General features: G+C 38.4%; 1 protein-coding gene across 1 annotated transcript; it reads right to left on the reverse strand.

The window, feature by feature from the left end:
* Positions 1-19,774: 19,774 nt before the first annotated feature.
* On the reverse strand, positions 19,775-20,512 carry LOC118752543. Its single transcript, XM_036487449.1, has one exon. The coding sequence runs from the start codon at positions 20,510-20,512 to the stop codon at positions 19,775-19,777; it is 738 nt and encodes a 245-aa protein (XP_036343342.1).
* Positions 20,513-20,966: the final 454 nt, after the last annotated feature.

A 20,966-nucleotide genomic window follows, 5' to 3' on the forward strand; every position in this document is an offset into this window, starting at 1 on the left:
AAAAAACTATTAGTAATTATTCCAAGTCCTTCCAAAAGAGGTTATTTACATTTTACTAGAAAAAAAATGTAATGGTTTTTAATAATGCAAACAAGCTAAAGTATTAAATATTTTAGTGCATTTCTAGCATTAGCTTGGATAATTTAATGAAAAAAAAAAATCATTAGCATTACATTTTTCAGAATTAATGCATTGAAATATTCATTTGCATTAAATTTCATAAATCAATGCATTAATTTTTCACATTAACATTATTGGTTTAAATACCATTAATGCATTAAAAAATTAATGAATTTTTCACAACTCTGGTAAGCAATAAGTGAAAAATGAAATTGTGCGGGCAACGAAAACAGAGCATTTTTAAGGCACTTGTTTAACTTCATTTCTTTCTCCGTCATTGTTTTAAGTAATTCAGGAAATGTAAAAATTATTACCGAAGTGGACGCACATATTTTTTTGGAGCTGATAAAGTTTTAATCTTTTTGGTGAGTACCAAATTATTATTATACCCGAGCGCACTTGTGCACAAGGGTATTATAACTTTGTTCACATAACGGTTGTTTGTAACAGGTAAAACGAATCGAGATAGATATAGGCAAATGTATACATAAATGATCAGGATGAAAAGAGAAATCGATTAAGCGGTGACTGTCTGTCCGTCTGTCCGTCCGTCCGTCCGTCCGTCTGTGCACACGATAACTCGAGTAAAAATTAAGATATCTTAACGAAACTTGGTACGTGTACTTCTTTCGGGCGTAGGACGGATGGTATTGAAAATGGGCAAAATCGCACAATAACCACGCCTACCTCCCATATAACGGTAATTTTCAGAAATACGAAAACTGCGATATTTTAGTAACTACTGAAGATTATTCACTCAAAATTAATATTTGCAATAACTTTTAGACGAAAAATAAGAATATTATAAATTTTTGAAAAATGGGCGTAGCCACGCCCACTTATGGTTACATGTGTATATCTTGGCAACCGCTGCACCGATTTCTTCCAAACTTGGCACAGTTATTGGCCTTGGTACAGGATACCAAATGGCCGAAAATTTAAAAAATCGGACAATAACCACGCCCACATCCCATATAACGGTAATTTGGAGAAATACGAAATCTTCGATAAATCAGTAAATATTAAAGCTAATTTATTCAAAATTGATGCTTGCAACAATTCTTTACCAGGAAATACGCTTATCATAACATTTTGGAAAATGGGCGTGGCACCGCCCACTTATGATCACATATATGTATCTCGGTAACCGTGCCACCAATTTGTACCAAACTCGGTATGGTTATTGTACTTGCCACGTTGATTATTATTGAAATCGGACTAAAATAACGGCCGATTCTCATATAACGGTAAATTTTAGAAATGCTTGAAGCGTCAATATTTCGAAATTTAAGGACGCTAATTTATTCAAAATTGATACACCCCGGCTTACCATGTAGCGGTAGCTTTCGGAAAGGTGAAAAGCCATATATGTAATACTTGCGCCGGGTATTTAATGTTCGGCCCCGCCCGAACTTAGACTTTCTTACTTGTTTTTTTTTTGTTTTTGTAGAAGACATCTTTCTCATATATGGCGGAATATAGATCACTTACTATACTTATTCTCTCAATTGATGTATATACTAATAGAATCCACACAAAAATTCTGCGGCTAGCTGCGGCACCCATACATTTGTTTCCAATTTTCAAAATGACTCCTCAAACTTCAAGACAGGAAATTTTTGATTTTTGGCTGTCGACCCCTAAAAAATGAAAGACTTGATGGTATAATGGATTTTGTACCAGGGAATATCAGTTTACGATGTAGTGATAGAATCAAATTTGTTAAATTAAAATCATACGTGCGAAGTTAATTCAGAATTTGGACCTAAAGTGGACAAAAGTTTTCCGAAAAAGAGCGGTTTGTTACTGCAAATAAAGAAAATTGGTGGTGCAAATTCGATTTAATTCGAATTTTTTCGAATTTTCCAAAAATTTGTTTAATTGAAACTTCTTAGTCGAGTTCGGAGATGTTTGCGTTAAATATTTAACACCAAGTCACAAAATCTGTATCGTTCGTTCAATTAAAAAAAAAATGAGGTGTCAAATTCAAATAATCGCTTCCGCAGATGTTTACGTTAAATATTTAACACCAAGTCATAAAATCTGTATCGTTCGTTCGATTTTCAAAAAGGAGGTAGGTGTTAAATGAAAGGGCTTGCCCTGTAGATGTGTAATATGGTTTTAGTTTTGTGCCATATGTAAGAAAATCAAAATCAAATTATTTAATAAGTTAAATAAATTACCCCAATATAGGTATCAATCGATGGTTTTGAATATGCTTTACTTTTTACTTGTATTTAGGAGGGGTGCCACCTGTTTGAAACGTCGAATATAGTTAAAAGGTGTTGAGCTTAAAATACTATGCAACAATTAAAATATTTTTGAGGTGCTTGAAGAGAGTGGCCACCTGTCTAAAAAGTTAAACTCAAATTACACTGTGGGACAGCCGAAACCAGCCCGGACTTTGTTAACATTCTCTGGAAGTATACCCATCCAGTAATAAAACACCCGGTGGATTTGCAAAAGTTTGAAATCAATCCCATACTCATGGAGAAAAATTGGGGGTTATAGAAAAATGGGGCGAGGTGCCTTCCCAGCATACTTAATAATTGTACCATACATAAAGAATTCTTCGGCACGTTTGTTTGTGTGTGGACTCCTCCTAAATGACCGAAACGATTTTGATGACATTTGTTTTTGTTTTTGATTGGGTCCATGTATAAACATCGTATTTATTATCCCATTTGGCTCATATTCGAGATATAAATATATTGGTAACTGAAGGGGCAATACTATTGCAAAAAACGGGGTGCAAGCTGGTGCTGGAGTCGAGTTATTCATATATAAATACGCCACAAGAAGATTTTGCAATCCCTTTTTGAAGGCACCGTTCGCTCGATTTCAATGAAGCATACACCGATTTAAAGGATATAACCTCCTCTAATCCAGAAATGTAAATCCCGATACATAGGCGTGGCATCTGACATAGACTAAAATGTGAAAACAGCTATATCTCCAAAACCAATTATCCTGGGGAACTGAAACTTAGCACAGATGCATAGATTGTAAATACCCTACTTACCGTGAAAAATGGTAGGTACTAGGAAAGTAGGCGTAGCACTTCCCATACAAACTGAACTTCTCATATCGCTTTTCTCTGGAACCACTTATGCTAACGTCCTGAAATTTCACACAGCAACATATCTTGTCAATACCTACGGTGACCATAAATATGGATTCAAAATGAAGGACAATTTTTCAAAAATATGCCTACATATATTTACGTAGTATAAAAATATCAAAAGAGTATTTATGATTCTAAATTCTTAATACATTTTAAACTTTAAATATGAATCACGTTTTCTTCATCGATATTAATCTTTTTTACATGAATATTTATAAAAGTATAGTAAAACATATTATAATTAAAATAGTTTACACGAAAAGTGAAAATCTTTAAAAGATTATTTTATAGGCAAATTTTGAGTCGTTCAAAACGAAAACAGTACCCTTTTTTTGTTTTTTTGGTACTTTTCGCAGTTATTTGTCAAAAATCGAGGTCATGAATCGACGTAAACGACGAGTTACAAAGTGCCGTTTACAAAAATATATAATTTGTGCAGATTGCGCTCCATAGCATTTACATTTCTAATCCGATTTTCATTATCTTTGGCTAAAAATTTACTGTAGTGATATATCTTCTTTAAGGAATTTTTAAAATAATTAAAACAAATAATCAAATGAAACTGCGTATTTGATTGAAAATCTCACTTTTTTCGACTTTGACGACAAAATGCAAATGGTCGCCTGTAGCACTAATAATTTTCATTGAAGTCGCCACAAGTTATATATTTTGGAACATCAATACCCTTTGAGCTGTAAGTCGCTTACGTTGATTGGGAGATTTTTTCATGAGATATTAAAGAAAAGCTACGAAAAGTACAAAAAAAAAACACTTTTTTTTAAAAATCCATCCATTGTCCGATAATTTTAAAATAACGAATAAAATGCGGGACAAATGCAGGACACTTGGAAAAAACCAGTACATTTTCAGGTTTTTCAGGTTTGAAAAAACTACGCAGGACCGACCTTTGAAAAACAGTACGGTCCTGCAAAAAACAGAACGGATGGTCACCGTATCAATACCACACATACGGCGAAAAGTGGTAGATTTTGGAAAAGGGGCGTGGCACCGCCCATACAAGCTGGATTTTCTCATACCCTTATGCTAACGTCCTGAAATTTGACACAGCTATTTATGATATCAATAACGTACTCATGGCGAAAAATGCTAGATTTTGGAAAAGGGGCACGGCACCGCCCATACATACTGAAATTCTCGTCCTGAAATTCGACACAGAAACATATGTTGTCAATGCCGTACTTACGGTGAAAAGTGGTAGATTTTGGAAAAGGGGACGTGGCACCGCCCATAAAAACTGAAATTCTCATATCGCTTATCTCTGGAGCCACTTATGCTAACGTCCGGAAATTTGACACAGCTATTTATGATATCAATAGGTCCATTCTTTTGCAACCTTTTGCTACACTCGCTTTAATGGAAATACACGCAAAGCAACAACACAAACTTGGCTATTTATCCGAGTTCAGCCAGGTCGGTTAATAAATACGCGACCTGAAGAGTAGTGTTGTTAAGTGAAAAAACTGCCCTATTGTGAATTGTTAATGGGAAAGTGGAGAAGGAAATTTTTGTTTTCGTGTATACATGATTTATATTCTAAATAAGCATATACATATATTACAGAAATACCTCGCATAATTACTAATTCTATTGTTTTTTGTGTCTAAATTCCGTTGAACTAATGGCATGTTTCTTGCCAGCTACCAGCAGGGTTGCTTAAGTAGCTAAAAGGAAATTTTAACCGAGTTGAGCGTTCTTTTGTGGCTCGCTTAAAAAAAATGCAACTAATAACGTACTTCCCTGCAAAAATCGTTGGACCATGCAGTCTATTTGTGTTATATTGGAGTACTTACAAAAGTGTTCCTCTGGCATGCTGTAGCGGACCAACTCGTGTCTCTGCGCCACCTTATTGTTATTGTTACCCGATCACTGCTCGTGTTTTAACGAAATGTGATTGAAATTGAGCATTTGAGATGTTCGCTGTTAGTTGTTAGCTCCCAGCATGTTCGTGTTCGAATGCCGTCAGAGGCAACATGTAATTTTATGTGTTTGTTTTTGGTTTTTATTGATTTCGAAAAAGCATCTGAGAAGTGAAGAACAAAAGCGTGTTCAAACGAAAAAATATAACAACAATGCCATTGTTAATATGTTGGAACAGTTTTGTGCTTCTCTGATGCAATGCAGGGATGGAGTATATGGTCCTGCCCTAGGACATCGCAATGTTTTTGAGGTGGGTTTTGTCAAAGGCTGAGGTGAACTCAGCCGATCCAAAGTCCAGCGAAGGTCCCACTAACCCCCACCAAATAAAACACTATTTTCGTGTATTTACTTCGAACACACACACACACACACACGGCGCTACGACTGGAGTGCTTAGCAACCTTATGTTCAAAGAGAGGGAGAGATGACGTTTGTTGTGGTCGTGCGGTCGGGTCGGAGCGGATGACGGCAAGAGCGCTAGCAGCACGGCGGATGACTCTCAGGAGCGGCGGAGCAACGGTGAGGATGCTAGCAGCGCGGCGGATGACTCGTAGCAACGGTTGAGCCACGGAGTGAGCGCTAGCATCGCGGCGGGTGATTCTCAGCAACTGTTGAGCAGCGGTGGGAGCGCTAGCAGCACGGCGGGTGGTTCTCAACAACTGTTGGGCAACGGTGGGAGCGCTAGCAGCACGGCAAGTGGGTCTCAACAACTGTTGAGCAACGGTTGAGCACGGCGGGCAATTCTCAACAACTGTTGAGCAACGGTGGGAGCGCTAGCAGCACGGCGGGTGATTCTCAACAACTGTTGAGCAATGGTTGAGCACCGGCGGCGGCACGGCGGGTGATTCTCAACAACTGTTGAGCAACGAGGGCGTCCCGACGGGTGACCTTCGGCAGCGGGTGACTTCTAACAGCAACGGGTTGTTCGTACTGGCACTCGGCATCCGGTGGAGCGAAGCGACCTAGCAAGACTAGCAAGACTCAGGCACTGCCGCTCCCATAATCGCACTCTACACGTGTAGGGGCTGGAACGGGGCGGCGGTGTCGGAGGCTCAACCGGCCGGCGACAAATAAGGATGCCTAAAAAGGCGTGCAATCCCTGGTCAGCGGGTTGAGTCATACTCGGTTTTGGCTTAGCCAGTCGGCGACAATTAGTGGGCCCGAAGGCACACCATTTAGTCGCGATTGGTGATGCCGAGCTTGGCCTGGCTGGCCGGCAAGACATTAGTGCGCAAGAAGAAGAAGAGTGCGTTAAGTCTTTTATACCGGTTGCGCTGGATGCTTGTTGAGAATTCGTCGTGTGCCGTCCCGATTTGTGCAGTGTGGTGAGCGAAGTGGTTGGTGTGTTATTCAGGCATGCTGCTGGTGTGCTGCTAGCAGTGATATTGTGTATATGTACAATGTAATGTAATATGTCTGTACAGTGGATGTACGGTGGAGTATGTATGTACCAGAGCTGTGTAAGTGTGAAATCATTTTCAATTTTAAATCAACAATTTTTTTCTATCCAGTTTTCATTACTTATACTTCGCTTAGGATTGAGGTTTAAAATTTTTGAATTTTCCATTCTCTCAAAGCAGTTATGAATTCACACATCAACATATTCATAGCAAGATTGAAAAAACCAATGCCCAATCAAAAAAAGGTTTAACACTGAATGAGTATTGAAAAGGCTGCAATCTTTTATGTGTGTGCATTCTTTAACTCAGTACCAATCATTAGTTCAAAGCCACCCTGGTAAATAACTTTTTGATAAAAATGAAACTTTTTGACAATTGCTCAATTGTAAAAATTAAAACCGGCGTTACCCAATTTAAGTTTTTTGGTAGAGGGGATTTTATATCATATGTTTGGGATTATATATAAAACAGTTGTATTAACATTTACGTTTTAAATATAATTCATGTTTTATCTTGAAAATGTTTAAAATTTACATTAAATTAGATAACTACTTCGCATAAGCTTTACATTTAGGTTGATAAAATTTTAGTGAAAATATTTTAAAAATCTTAGTGTCTTTAATAAAAAAATAGCTCATCATAAAAATTGTATCGCCGTTCGGCGTCGGCGTAAGTTTGTAGGTCCCTCCCATTTGTGTGACAGCAAAGGCGCACGCTACAAATCGGAGGAGAAGCTCGGCCAAAACTTAGCAAAAGTGTCAAGGCCAAAATATGATTATTATAAATAAATTTAGTTTCAAACAGGTCGCAACCCTCTTCAAACACCTCAAAAGTATTCCCAATATTATTTAGTTGTAAACCCGCATGAGTCCGAAATTAACATTTTTTAGCAGAATTTCCAGCAGAGTAGATGCTAATGAGTTTTGGTTAAATTACAAAACGCTTAAAAAGGTATTAGCCGTCATTTTACGTTTAAAAACTTTAAAACTTTAACACATTACCACCCTATACTCTATATGTGGTTGACGATTGAACTAAATAGTTGTTTATTTGGGTAAGATTAAAATATATTTTACTATTCAATATTGGAGTTGGTGTGAAACAAAAATTAATAATTTATTGTTATGTATGCAAATGAGAACTACAATTCTGAGCTTATTGAGCATCTCTTAGTCAAAAACAAAGGCAATTTTGCTTGATCAAGTTTCGAATCTAAGAAGAAAATGTTTTTAACAAACAAAAGGATAATAATAAAATTTGTAGGATTTAAGATATTGCGTATGGTAGCATGAAACGTCACAATCTTCTTAATTGTCAGGCTGTTGATATGGCTACGAAAAAGTGACAATGGAAACACATAGCTGAAGATTTCATACTTACAGTGGGATAAACTTCAAACCTCTAATATAAATTAGTTAAATTTAGTTATTATTTTTTTTTTTATCAATTTTAAGTTTTCGTTTGGAACAATTTTCATGAACTTATCTATTAGGAGATCTCTTTGGAAAATTACCGTACATCCGATATCTATTGAAATTTTGACACCCTCACTTTTTGGAAAAAGAAGTTCAAGATACAAGTTTATGTGCAAAAAATAAATTAAACAATAAAAGTCTCCTTATATTTATGGAACTTAAAATAGAAAAATTTTTATTTCATTACCCAGACTTTATGAATAGCCTACTCTATAAGTAATAGTAGAAATTCCGTAGTGAGTTCAGTCAAGACGTCATTCAAAAGTTTTGAAGAAAATCACTTTTCTCTTTTGTGAAAATTTGGGACTATCTTATGCGAGTATTGTCGACAAAATGTTAGTCTATGAATGACTAAAAATTAACGAATAAATGGTTAATCGCGATTAATGATTAAAATTAATTAGGCGATCGCTGTGGTGTAGTGGTTAGAAGTGCGCACTACCATTCCGCAGGGTGAGCGTCCGAGCCCAGTTCCGGCCGACAAAAAAAAGAAAATGTTTTTTGTAATAGTGGTCGGCCCCCGGCAGGAGTCGGCGTAAAACTGTAGGTCCCTTCCCTTAGTGCGACAACATCAAGGCGCATGCCACAATCGGAGGAGTAGCTGGGCCAAACACTAACATATGTCGATGGTCCTCTGCAATAACGGCGCAATTCAAAATTTCAGGTTTAGAAAATTACATAATTTGAAAGCTTACAGTATGACTGCATATAATCCGGAATAATTACGTTCCAAGACATATTATTGCTAAATTACGAAACAAAAAATCTTTAATTGGCTCTACTGAAATATATGAAATTTTTAGTTGTGTCGATATGTAAGCGCCTTTCTATTATTATTAGTAATCATCAACACAATTTCAAATTACATAAACCCAGTCACAGCCCTTTTTTGTATTCAACGCTTCCAGAAATCACATAATACATAAAATAAATAAAAGCTGTTTTGATTAATATTACATAAACTGGAAACTGTTAAAAATAAGTGCGCTTGAGTACATAGATTAGAACCCATTTAGTTCCTAAAATGTCTGTTTGCAACACATAACAATAAAAATGCACATCAAATAGCTAAGAATGATGAAGGAAATCGATTCAGACATGCCTGTTTAACTGGCCGTGCGTTCTCAAAACAAACACATGTTAATTAAGGGGCTATTCAAGTATTATGTAACCAGTGGGACGCGGGGGTCTTGGTTTGCTTATTTTTAATGACAAGGGGCAACATTTCTTCAAATAAGTAAAACATTAATTACATACGCACAAATTTTGCCTGCAATTTCGATCACAATTGAAGACTGCACTTCACTCTCGTTTCGAATTTTCGAAAGCGTTTTTTAAGCTATTTATGGGTTTAACACTTCTTGTGGGCACTTGATATTGTAAAAAAAATATGCGCAATTCGATCCCTAACTACATTTTTTTGTACAGAACGCCCGTTTGCTTTAAATTTGAAAAATACAATTATTTTTTTATTTTGTATACATCTGTCATTTGTTACAAATGAAGAAAAGTCCAAGAGTTGCCAAGTATAAATATCTTTATATCTATTTATTAAAATAATAATTTACAATAATAATTTATTTAATTAATACTTTATTAAAATACAAATTTGAAGTGCAAATACATTTGTAAAACTGTTTATCACAAAATGTTATTAATTGTTTGCAAGCATACTATAGTTTTCATGCATTTTGAGAATAAATAATCTAATATGTGTACATATATATCGTCGTTTAAAGTACAAAACCGCGTATCGTCATTCTGCAAAACCGTGTGACTGACATTGGCTGCCAAAAATTGGATTTGCTCACAAAAGCTCTTGGCTCAATTCTTATCCATTCGTCCTGAAATATACTAGCCAGAAATACGTTTGCTTTATAAAAAAGATAACCATTTTGAAATATGGGTGACTTTACTCTATAGAAAATAATTTATGCAATTACGCGGTTTTGCATTTTCTTGATACGCGGTTTTGTACTTTAAACGACGATATGTATAGCATGTACTTACGGCGGCCGCCGTAGCAGAGTGATTACATGTGCGTACTTCCACTCCATAGGACCATGGTTAAATACCTGGTCAGATCATAACCCAAAATAGCAGTCGTCCTTCGGCACGCAATGGCAAACCTTCGAGTATATTTCTGCCTTGAAAACTCTTCTTATAAAATCAGAACTCATGCCTCAAGTTTGAGCAGAAGTTCGGCCAAACACTTAGAAAAATATTTTAGCACCAAATATTTATTTGTTTACTTATTTTGAGGGAGATGGCAATCTTCTGGTTTCACATTTTGAGTACAAAAATTTCAACCCTGATACAACAAATAGTATTAGTACTGAATGATATTGACAGATTGCATTCCCATAAACGTCCAATCATACATGATTGAGTTCTCTTTTTGCATTCACATTCTCTATGTGAATGGGTGTCAACCATTCCATAACACACTACATATTTTGTGTTTACAATTTGTAACCAATCTCAAGAGTGGTTGTTAAATTTTTTAAATCAAACAATCACATTTTTGAAACGAAAAAAATGAGAATGCACACTCAATTGATTCAATCATTACACAGCTCTGGTATGTACAATGTTGTATGTATGTGCGGAGGGGTATGTATGTACAATATTGTATGTATATGCGATGCTGTATGTTATTGTATCGTAGCTGTGAGATCCAATGTGGGTTAAGCGCGTTGGAGCGGCTGGCTGGTTGTGCGCGCCTTTCAATCGACAAACTTTATTTTGTACTCTATGCCTTGCTATTTGATGATGGCGTGGTCTGCACCCTTTTGAGTGATTAGAACTGGTTTATTTTTGTACTTTTGTAACCAGGACTTCCTTTTCTTCGTGGGGCGCTTCAATTTAAAATGCTCCTGGTGTTAGAATTAATTTATATAACGCAATTTTTATTTAAGTAGACTTCACGTCGAAATATATTACAGCCACTCTCGTCACATATGTTTATTGGGGTTGCTGTGCAGTTGAAGCCTCTGAGTTGCATTTATCTTTAACATTCCGCCTAGCGTGTGAATCAATGTCAGGATCGATTGGCAAGGCGACCAGCTTGGAAATGGCTCGCTTCAATCTTGACGTTGCAGTACGTATAGTGGCCACCCTCACAATCCCATCATTTCCTGAGTGTATGTCCACAACTCGGCCGAGGGGCCACTGCAAAGGGGGAGCGCGTTCATCGCGAAGTAAAACTAAATCGCTAATTTTCAAGTTCGGGTGGGTCTGTTTCCATTTGTATCTCATTTGTAAATGTGGCAAGATGGTTTCCAACGCTTGAGTCGATTGGTGCTGACTTCGAATAGGTTGGGTTCCGGTATTGCGATAAGTGGACCGCCCACTAAAAAGTGGCCGGGAGTGAGCGCAGTTAAGTCACTTGGGTCATCCGTCAAGCCACTTAATGGCCTTGAGTTTAGCGCTGCCTCCACTTGCTTGAGTACAGTGAAAAACTCTTCAAAAGTTAGTGTTGCACGTCCGATTACGCGTTTTAAATGGTGCTTTGCCCCTTTTATTCCGGCCTCCCATATGCCGCCGAAATTTGGAGAGCCTGGCGGTATGAACTGACTGATACAAATCGAGCTGCCGCTTTCAACTGCTGTTTGCAGGCTGCAAGGTCAGCCTTTAGTTCTGCATTCGCACCCACAAATGTAGAAGCACAATCGCTGTATATATGAGAGCTGTATCCTCGTTGTGAAAAAACCGCTTCAACGCAGCCAGGGAGGCATCCGTACTTAGGTCGCTGACGAGTTCTAAGTGAACAGCACGAGTAACAAAACAGACAAATAGTGCGATGTACCCTTTATAGCTCCGATAAGCTCTACCTTTTGTAGTGCGAATATAGTAGGGTCCACCGTAGTCGATACCGCAATAATCAAACGGCTTAGCCGGATTGCAGCGATGTGGGGGAAGGTTTCCCATTAATTGCATGAGTGTTGCGGGGTTTTGCCTGAAACATTTTACACATCTATGAATATGTTGCCTAACAGCTGGCCAAGCTTTGATAATCAAATAACGCTGTCTTAAAAAGTTGAGAGTCGCCTGAGTACCTCCATGCAACGTCGATTCATGAGCGTGCGCAATTAACAGCTTGCTCAGTGCTCCATCTTGTGGCAGAATTATTGTAGAACGTTCACACGCAGAAAGAAATCGTGCATTCTGCAGTCGTCCATTTAGTCGAATGATACCATCTTCATCAATGACTGGGTTAAACTGGAGAAGTTTGCTCTACATGCTGATCGGCTTATTCGTGCGAAGGCAAGAAAGTTCATTATTAAAATGTGTGTGTTGTGTGTGCCACAGCTTCAATGCTTCTGTTCGTTCTCCTGCAGAACACCATGGAGTCGTTTCGTGGGTTTTTTTCATCAGCGCCGCTATGAACCGTGGCATAAACGCGGTAACTGCTAACAATTTGTTAAGGTCTGAGTACTTAGAAAGGAGCGTGGCCAGAACCGACGGAAGTTGATGTGATGGCATTGTAGCCAACGACACCACAGTTGCTTCAGTCCTGGCTGGCCCGATGGAAGGTTGTGTGGGCCATTGATGAGAGTGAACGAAGCCATTGCGGTCCGTCCCACCATATAGAAAGCTCCTTCAGTTGCGATGGCATAAATCCCCGAGATGCTGCGTCCGCAGGGTTACTGGCGGTTGGCACATATTTCCAAGATTCAACAGTTGTGATTGCCTGGATTTTACTTATGCGATTACTGACATATTGTTTGTATTTTCCAGGATTTGATCGGATCCAGCTGAGAACTGTTTTTGAATCAGACCAACAGTATGTTTGAAGGTATGGTAGTTGAGTGTTTCCGAAAGCTTGGTCGCAAGTGGGCTGCCAGAAGAGCTCCATTTAGTTCCAAACAGGGAATTGTTATTTTCTTCAAGGGGCGATTTTTGTCTTCGCGGCCAAAATGGCAACATGTACGTTTCTCGGCGCTGTGTCGAACCTGAGATATGCTACCGCAGCATATGCTATGGCGGACGCATCGGAAAACACATGCAGTTGGTAACCTCTACAGTTGGGTTCTACACCGAGCCACCTTGGAATTCTAAGACGCTCAACTTCACCTAGCTCCTTTCTAAACCATTGCCATTCTTGCTTAAGTGGTTCGGGAATTGGGTCATCCCAGTTTAAACCTGCCACCCACAACTTCTGGCACATAGCTTTTCCAGTTACAGTTATCGGCGCTAGTAACCCTGGAGGATCGTAAAATTTACCGATGTCTGATAATTGCTGCCGTTTGGTGATTTGGTTTGTTAATGGACTCAAGCTAACCTTATATGTCAAAGAGTCTGAATCACAGAGCCAATAAATGCCAAGAGCTTTAGTTTCACGGTCCAGGTTGAGGTTGCAACAAATATTTGTCTCTTTGTCATCTGCACTTAATCGCTGCATGAAGTCTTCAGAGTTTGAGCTCCACTTTCGTAGGACGAAACCACCGCTTTGGAGTAACTGTCGCAGTTGGTACTGGATTTCCAAAGCAGCATCGACGGAGTCAGCTCCATGCAAACAGTCGTCTACGTAAAATGATTCTCGCAAGACCTTAGACGCCTCAGGATAAGTTCACTCTTCATCATCAGCTAATGTTTGTAGCACTTTAATTGCAAGATATGGTGAGCAATTTAAACCGTACGTGACTGTTAGCAATAGATAGGCTGCTGGCTCTCCTTCTGTACCTCTCCATATAATACGCTGCATGTCAGCGTCATCACGGCTGACCAGAATCTGCCGATAACACTTCTATATCTGCCATGAAGCCAATGCGGTGAAGCCGAAATCGAATAATTATTTGGCTTAAATCGTTTTGGAGTTTTGGGCCAACATGAAGTCGTTTAGGGAGATGTTTTCTATGGTTTTACGGGATGCATTGAAAACTGTACGCAATTTGGTGGTTGAGCTCGATACCTTGTACACCCCATGATGCGGAATATAGCAAACAGTTCTCGGCTCCTCGTTTTCAATTACCTTCTCCATGTCCCCTTAAGCTAGGTACTCGTGTCATGAAAGTGGTGTACAAATGATCCATTTCAGGGTCATTTCGAAGCCTAGCTTGTTGAGACCGAAACAGTTGAATTGCGTCAGCTTTCGAGTTGGATAGTTTTGTAAGATCACAATCGGCTTTAAACGGATACCGAATTTGATACGGCCCTGAGCTAGTTCGCTGAACAGTGTCTTTAAAAAACTCTTCGCAGAATAATTCGTCTTGTGTCATTTTAGATGGAGGTAGTATCTCATCAAATTCATGAAATTTCCACATCTGCTGAACTAAGCTGCTCAGGTCATCAGTGGTTGTTGCTGTGAAATGTGTTGTACATAGTTGGGGAGATGCAGAGCAGGGTATGCGTCCGTAAATAACCCAGCCAAGATACGTATTTTGTGCTTGGCCGAACCGCAGGCAGTGTGCTTGATCCCACCTTTTACTAAGAGACCGTAGAGGTCTGCGCCAATGATGACGTCAATTGAGCAAGGCTCGTAGAAATTAGGATCTGCTAGTGTGAGATCTAGAAGGTCGATATAGGGCTTTGGATTGACTCTCTTCAATGGTAGGAGATTTCCCAACCTTGGTAGGATGAGCGCAGAGCAATTGACACTAAACTCCGGGTCTATAAATTAACGTAGAGTGTATGTGACTATACCCTTTGAGTCACCAACGCTGTGACCGCCAAGACCGGTGATGGGAATTTGCAACCGGTTCTTACGAAGTCTTAATTGTTGAGCGGCATACTCGCTTATGAAGGATGCTTGCCATTGAACCATTGTCGAGTAAAGCTCGAAGTTTTATGTACTGTCCAGTCGAGGACTGCGCTTTAATATAAGCCGTAGCCAGCAAAACAGCTGGAAGGCAGGTTTCAGCATAGCTCGTGAGTCGGTTAACGATGTGGTCTGGAGTGCAGCGACGCTGCTACGTTGAAGCGATAAGCTATCGTGAAGAAGTGTGTGGTGCTTCTGCGAACACCTCAGGCAGGTGTATGAGGATTGACACTCGTTTGTAGAGTGATTTGCTTTTAGGCAATTTTGACAAAGTTTGAACTTTAAAGTTAGTTCAAGCTTCGTTGCTGGTTCTTTCCTTTTAAACTCAGCGCAATACATTAACGCATGCTTACCTGAGCAACATAGGCAACGACCTACATTGGTCTGATGACTGCGAATGGAAGTCAGAGCTGTTGACTTATTATTAGATGACGGTTCTTTAGTTTTGGGTTTGGAAGCCGACGAAGCTGCTTCTATGCCCTGAATACGTTTTTCCAAAAACTGCACCACAGTTGTATATTCTGGTAACACATTCGGAGATTCCAAAGACATTTCCCACTCTTTGACTGTCGCTGGGTCTAACTTCTCGGTTACAAGTAGAACAAGCCAGTCATCCCAGTGTTCTGTTGGCCGTCCTAGTTGCTTTAATGCGCGGACGGATTATAATATCCCAACGGTTTTTACCCTCCATTCCCGCCCATCCGCACGAGGGGCGCAGTCCGCATGACGTACGGAACCAATATTTTAAATTTTTGTGCCGAGTCACGATAGGCAGGAGTTTGTTAAGTGTCGAGATCTAAAACTGTTCAGCTACAGAACTAAATTCATCAGCTGATTTTATGTATTTATGTCAATAATTCACTTATTGAGAGAGGAGAGTATCGCTTTCTTAATGCTGAAAAGCGGATCTGATATATCAAACGTGCTGGAATGAGAGTTAAAATCCTGGCATAAGCAACGGAGTGGGTCGTGCAATTCAAAATTGGTTTTACAAGCTTTCAGAAATATGGGACAAAAGTGTCTTGATACGCGTGACGGAACATTAAAGCTTACATCAGCCAGAAGAGACGGACTTGAAATTGAGCCTGTCAGTAATTTAATCATAAAAATTATACCAAGCATTTCCCTGCGACTGGCAAGTGTAGGAAGGTTAATAAGTTTTAAGCGACTCGTATAAGGTGGAAGACTATATTGAGAATCCCATCGGAAATTTCTTAAAGCAAAAAGTAGGAATTGTTTTTGAATTGATTCTATCTTGTCTGAGTAAATTTGATACCTTGGATTCCAAACCACCGAGCCGTATTCCAGAATCGGCCTAACTAATGTTGTAAACAGGGTTTTAGTGATATACGGGTCACTAAATTCTTTTGACCATCGTTTCACAAATGCAAGTACACCTTTAGCCTTGTTGACTGTCACATTAATGTGAAGATTAAAATTAAGCTTAGGATCCATTGTGATACCAAGGTCCACAAAATTGTATACCTGTTCCAGGTTATGGTTACCTATTATATAAGAAACTGGCAGAACAGCTCTTCGCGAGAAGCACATTACTTTACATTTCTTAAGATTTAGAGGCATAAGATTTACTTTACACCAGTAAGCCATGCTGTTTAAGTCTGATTGTAGCAAAAACCTTTCTTCAATTGAAACGTACGATTTATAAAGTTTTACATCATCTGCATACATTAAAATTTTGGAGAATTTTATATCTGTAGAAATATCCTTTATAAAAAGCAAGAACAGAATCGGGCCTAGGTGGCTACCCTGAGGGACTCCTGAAGTAACATCAATGACGTCAGAGATAGTATTTTTAAACAATACCCTTTGTGATCTATCATAGAGGTATGAAGAGATCCAACGTAGAAAATTAGGTGGAAGACCATGAAGATCAAGTTTATAGATGAGCAACGAGTGGCACACTTTGTCAAATGCTTTACTGAAATCAGTATATATAACATCAACAGTTTTGCTCTCACTAAATGCTTTTGAGATATAGGATGTTAATTCAATGCTACCGCTTTTATGTAAGGGGGTTATGAACGATTCCTTCCATACAGTTGGAAAAACGCCCTCTTTAAGAGACAAATTAAATAAGGCTGTTAACGGCTCATAGAGATAATCAGCACAATTTCTAAGAAAACAAGTGGGGATCTGGTCAGGACCATAACTAAAAGACTGCTTTAAGGACTTCAGGTAAACTAAAACATCATCGGGAGATATTATAGGGTTATGTATTGAGTTAATTGGACTTAGTTTAAAAGGATAGTCAAAGTATGCTTGGGAGTTAGTGGAATAATTGGATTTAAAAAACTGAGAGAACATGTTAGAAATTCTTTGATCATCACCAGAGACGGTATTTTGATACTTCATGGCGGAAGGAAACCCACGTACATTTCGCTTGGAGTTTACGAAATCATAAAATGATTTGGGGTTATATATTATACGTCGTTTGATTTTACACAAGTAATCTTTATAACCCTTTTTGTTTAATTCAAAGAACTTGTGACGCAAAGTGAGTATTTTACATAGTATGAGTGTAAGCCGGTTTTTTTGTGTAATCTAAAATAACGTGAGTTTCTGTTTTTCAAGTTTCTCAGTTCTTTAGTGAACCATAACTGTGTTTGTTCTACAGGAACACACATGCGTTTAGGCACATACTTTTCAAATAATCTATGTACAGTAAAATTAAAATGTGCAACGCTTTGCTCAACTTTTTCTTTGTATATAGGCCACGACAATTTAGACAATTCTTTATTCAGTTTTTTAAAGTTGGCTTGCGAAAAATCAAAGCGAATATTTGGCTCGTATGTTTGTTTGGACATCGCAATTTTGACCATCGTTTATAATTTCGTAAGATATCTCAATAGCAGGGTGGTAGACATCTTCGGGCAAAACTAGTGGGTCACATTTATTTACAGCCGACTTAGATGCATCATCAACATAAACAACATCTAATACTTTGCCAAACTTATTGCGAAGTACATTAACTTGATTCAGGCAGAGTTCAGCCATCTCCTCTAAAAATACGTTGTTGCACGCGCTAGACGAGAAAGGTACAATATCATTGTCAATGATGTTCCATGATACATTTGGTAAATTAAAGTCACCCAACACAATCAATGAATCAGAGGGTTTAATCATTGAATTAATTGATTTCAGTAAAGATACATGTTGTGAATACACTGATAAGTCAGATCGGGGAGGAATATAGCATAGAGCTAAGTAAGTAAACCCCCTTCCAACCTGAACACGAATGCATTTGAATTCTGCAGATTCGATGTGTGGAAGACTACCTTCTTCAGATGGTATTGAAGAGTCTACGGCAAAGAGTACGCCACCGCCGACTCTGTCCCCCGATCTTTTCTGTAGATATGATAATTATTTGAAAGAATCTCTGAATTAAAAGTGTGAGGTTTGAGCCAAGTTTCAGTCAAAGAAATTATATTATAATTGCATTCAAGGCCATTAAGATATAAATTCGTTAATTTAGTATTTATGCCTCTTACGTTTTGATAATAAATACTTAAAGCAGATTTAGTAATCAGTTTTTTGGTTCTGTATTCTGACGGGGAATATTTGCTAAATTATTATTTTTGTTGGGCCTATACTCAAATTCACGAACGAAAGCTCCGGAGGGCCAAAAAGAACTACTAAGCAGCACGTCAAAATTTTCTAAATTTACGTCTATTTTAAATGAAGAAATATTTCTTTCATATTTAAAATTAAATTTTCTGATACTTAAGTTGACAGTTTTAACTTTGGACGAGATGTAAAACTTTATATCGTCCTCGGAAGTATCCCTCGAAAATCTAGATACAAATATAGACTTCTTTGGGGGAACCACAACCAGTCTCCTAGTATCAGACTCGATTACCGGCGGACGGGGTTGAGTAACTGAGTTACTAGTTGAGGGTAGAGTAAGCGTTGGAAGATTGGATGGCGGTGCCACAACTTCAACGGGGGACGGGGAAGATACTGCAGGGTCGTTATTATTAGAAGCAGACTTTGATATATGTTCTTTTGAGGAAGATAACTCCGTTGTCTGTGGACATGGAGAAGAAAGGTTAATTAAGTCATTCGGAAGAGTGTTCTGACGTGGAACGGTCCTTTCATTAGGCGGACTATGAAGACGCTTACGTTTTGACACACGAATGTCCTTCATAGATTGTACGGTATCTAAGCATTTAAAAGATTTAAATACATTTTCGTAATGTTTAAATTTTTCGGTCAGTACCGTCAACTCTCTCCCTACCTCAGAAAACCCATTTCTGGTTTGCCTAAACAACTTAAAGAGATCAACTTCGGTTGACCTGCACTTTAAGCAAGACCAGCGAAGACCTTTGCCATCGTTAATAGCGTCCAGAATTCTTCCTGTCAAACCAGCACATTTTAGATGGCAAATACCATCACAGAGCCAGCACGATAAGTAGCGTTCAGATTCGCTTTTGATTTGGCAGTTATCAAAATCACACTTCATATTGAAAGATTTAATAACACTTATGTTAATAAAAAGACAAGCAAAATAAGTTTAACACAACACACACAACAATTCAGGAGCTGATGTATTTAGCTTAAAATATATGTAGCGAACAGTTTGAGTATCACTGTAATGTGACACTTAATAAACGCAGCGCAAACAGCTGTGACAAGAAATACTAAACGAAGTAAACAAAAAGAGCAAAAAGAAATGTGCAAAAATAGAAACGATCTCAGTTAACTACAAAGGAATAACAACAACAATGATAACAACAAATGACTCGGCAAGATTAGATGTAAGCTAGTGAAATTTAATTAAATTTAATAAAAACCACAAAAATCACAAAACTTTCACTTAGCTTCGGTTATTATCACACTAAGATGCTCGTAGGCACTTTTTATAGCAACTTTTACTCAAAATTAGCACAATAAACTTTGCAAAATACAAAGACCAATCAAGGCACAAATAAGTAGAACTTCACAGCTTGACGTTTGCGTAATTAACGGATTCTGAGGTAGTATCCAAAAGTTTTCGCATGGCGTTATCTGACTCATTGGTCATCGCCGGAAGTTTCGTGATATTGCGCAGATAAGACTTGACAAGGCGTCGCTTATTGTCATAACGTTGTTGAAGCATATCCCAGGCTATAGCAAAATTGTTTTCCTGGATACTAATACTGCGAAGAAGAGTTTCGGCTTCACCTAGTAAACTGCCTTTCAAGTAATGCAGGCGTTGTACATCAGACAAACAAGCTTCATTAATAACGCATGTTGTAAATATATCTTTAAAACTTAACCATTTTTGAAACGAGCCATCGAATTTTGGCAGAATAATCTTCGGAAGCTTTGACGCTGATGTATTTGTAGTACCGCCGCATGTATGACTGAGTATGGTTGCTGGATGATTTTCACTACGATGATTGTCAAATTCTTTGATTTCATCATGTATTTCACCTAGTGCTTCGCTGTACGCCAATTCTATTGCTTCCAAACGAGCTTCACTTAATGTCGTCTTAACCTTGCCCTCTTCGCCTTCAATAACGTCTGCTGCAGAAATGTCATCACGGAAGTCATTGTAGCGCTTCCAATAATCAGCCAGTAGATTCCTTCTGGCCACAAGATAGCCCTTAGTTCTTTTTTGTTTGGATACCTTTCTAGTGTTTGCCGCAAAATTAAGAATTAATCGAGCAAGACCTTCTTCCTTTTCAGCTGACATGATGGCGAACACGTGATCAGGTAGATTTCGTGATGTAATTCGTATTAATAGTTCATATTAATTGCTTAACACAATTAAACAATTGGCTAGAGACGGTTCCCCGCAAGGGATGCCAAAAAATGTTAGAATTAATTTATATAATGCAATTTTTATTTAAGTAGACTTCACGTCAAAATACCCCACTAGAACTTGAAGGGAGATCTCCCTATGTGAGGAATAAAAGAGTACTCCCCTTAACCTGATATCTGAGCAATAAGAGAGATTTGTCGGTTTTGTACTCCTTTATTACTCGTTTAGGAGTCAAATAAGAGATCTCCTAAGCGAGCGACAAAATAGTGCTCCCTGAGGCATGATTTGGGAGCAGTAAACAAGATTTCTTGGTTTTGTACTCCAGTATTGCTCGCTTAGGAACTTAATGAGAGATATCCTAAGCGAGCATTTAAAGAATGCTCCC

Source organism: Rhagoletis pomonella, unplaced genomic scaffold, assembly GCF_013731165.1.
Source record: "Rhagoletis pomonella isolate Grant_MI unplaced genomic scaffold, Rhpom_1.0 Rhpom_scaffold_01620, whole genome shotgun sequence".
Taxonomy (NCBI): domain Eukaryota; kingdom Metazoa; phylum Arthropoda; class Insecta; order Diptera; family Tephritidae; genus Rhagoletis; species Rhagoletis pomonella.

What these genes read in the sequence shown, in the direction of transcription:
- LOC118752543 (XM_036487449.1), bottom strand. Translation starts at nt 20,512, where the DNA reads ATGTCAGCTGAAAAGGAAGAAGGTCTTGCTCGATTAATTCTTAATTTT.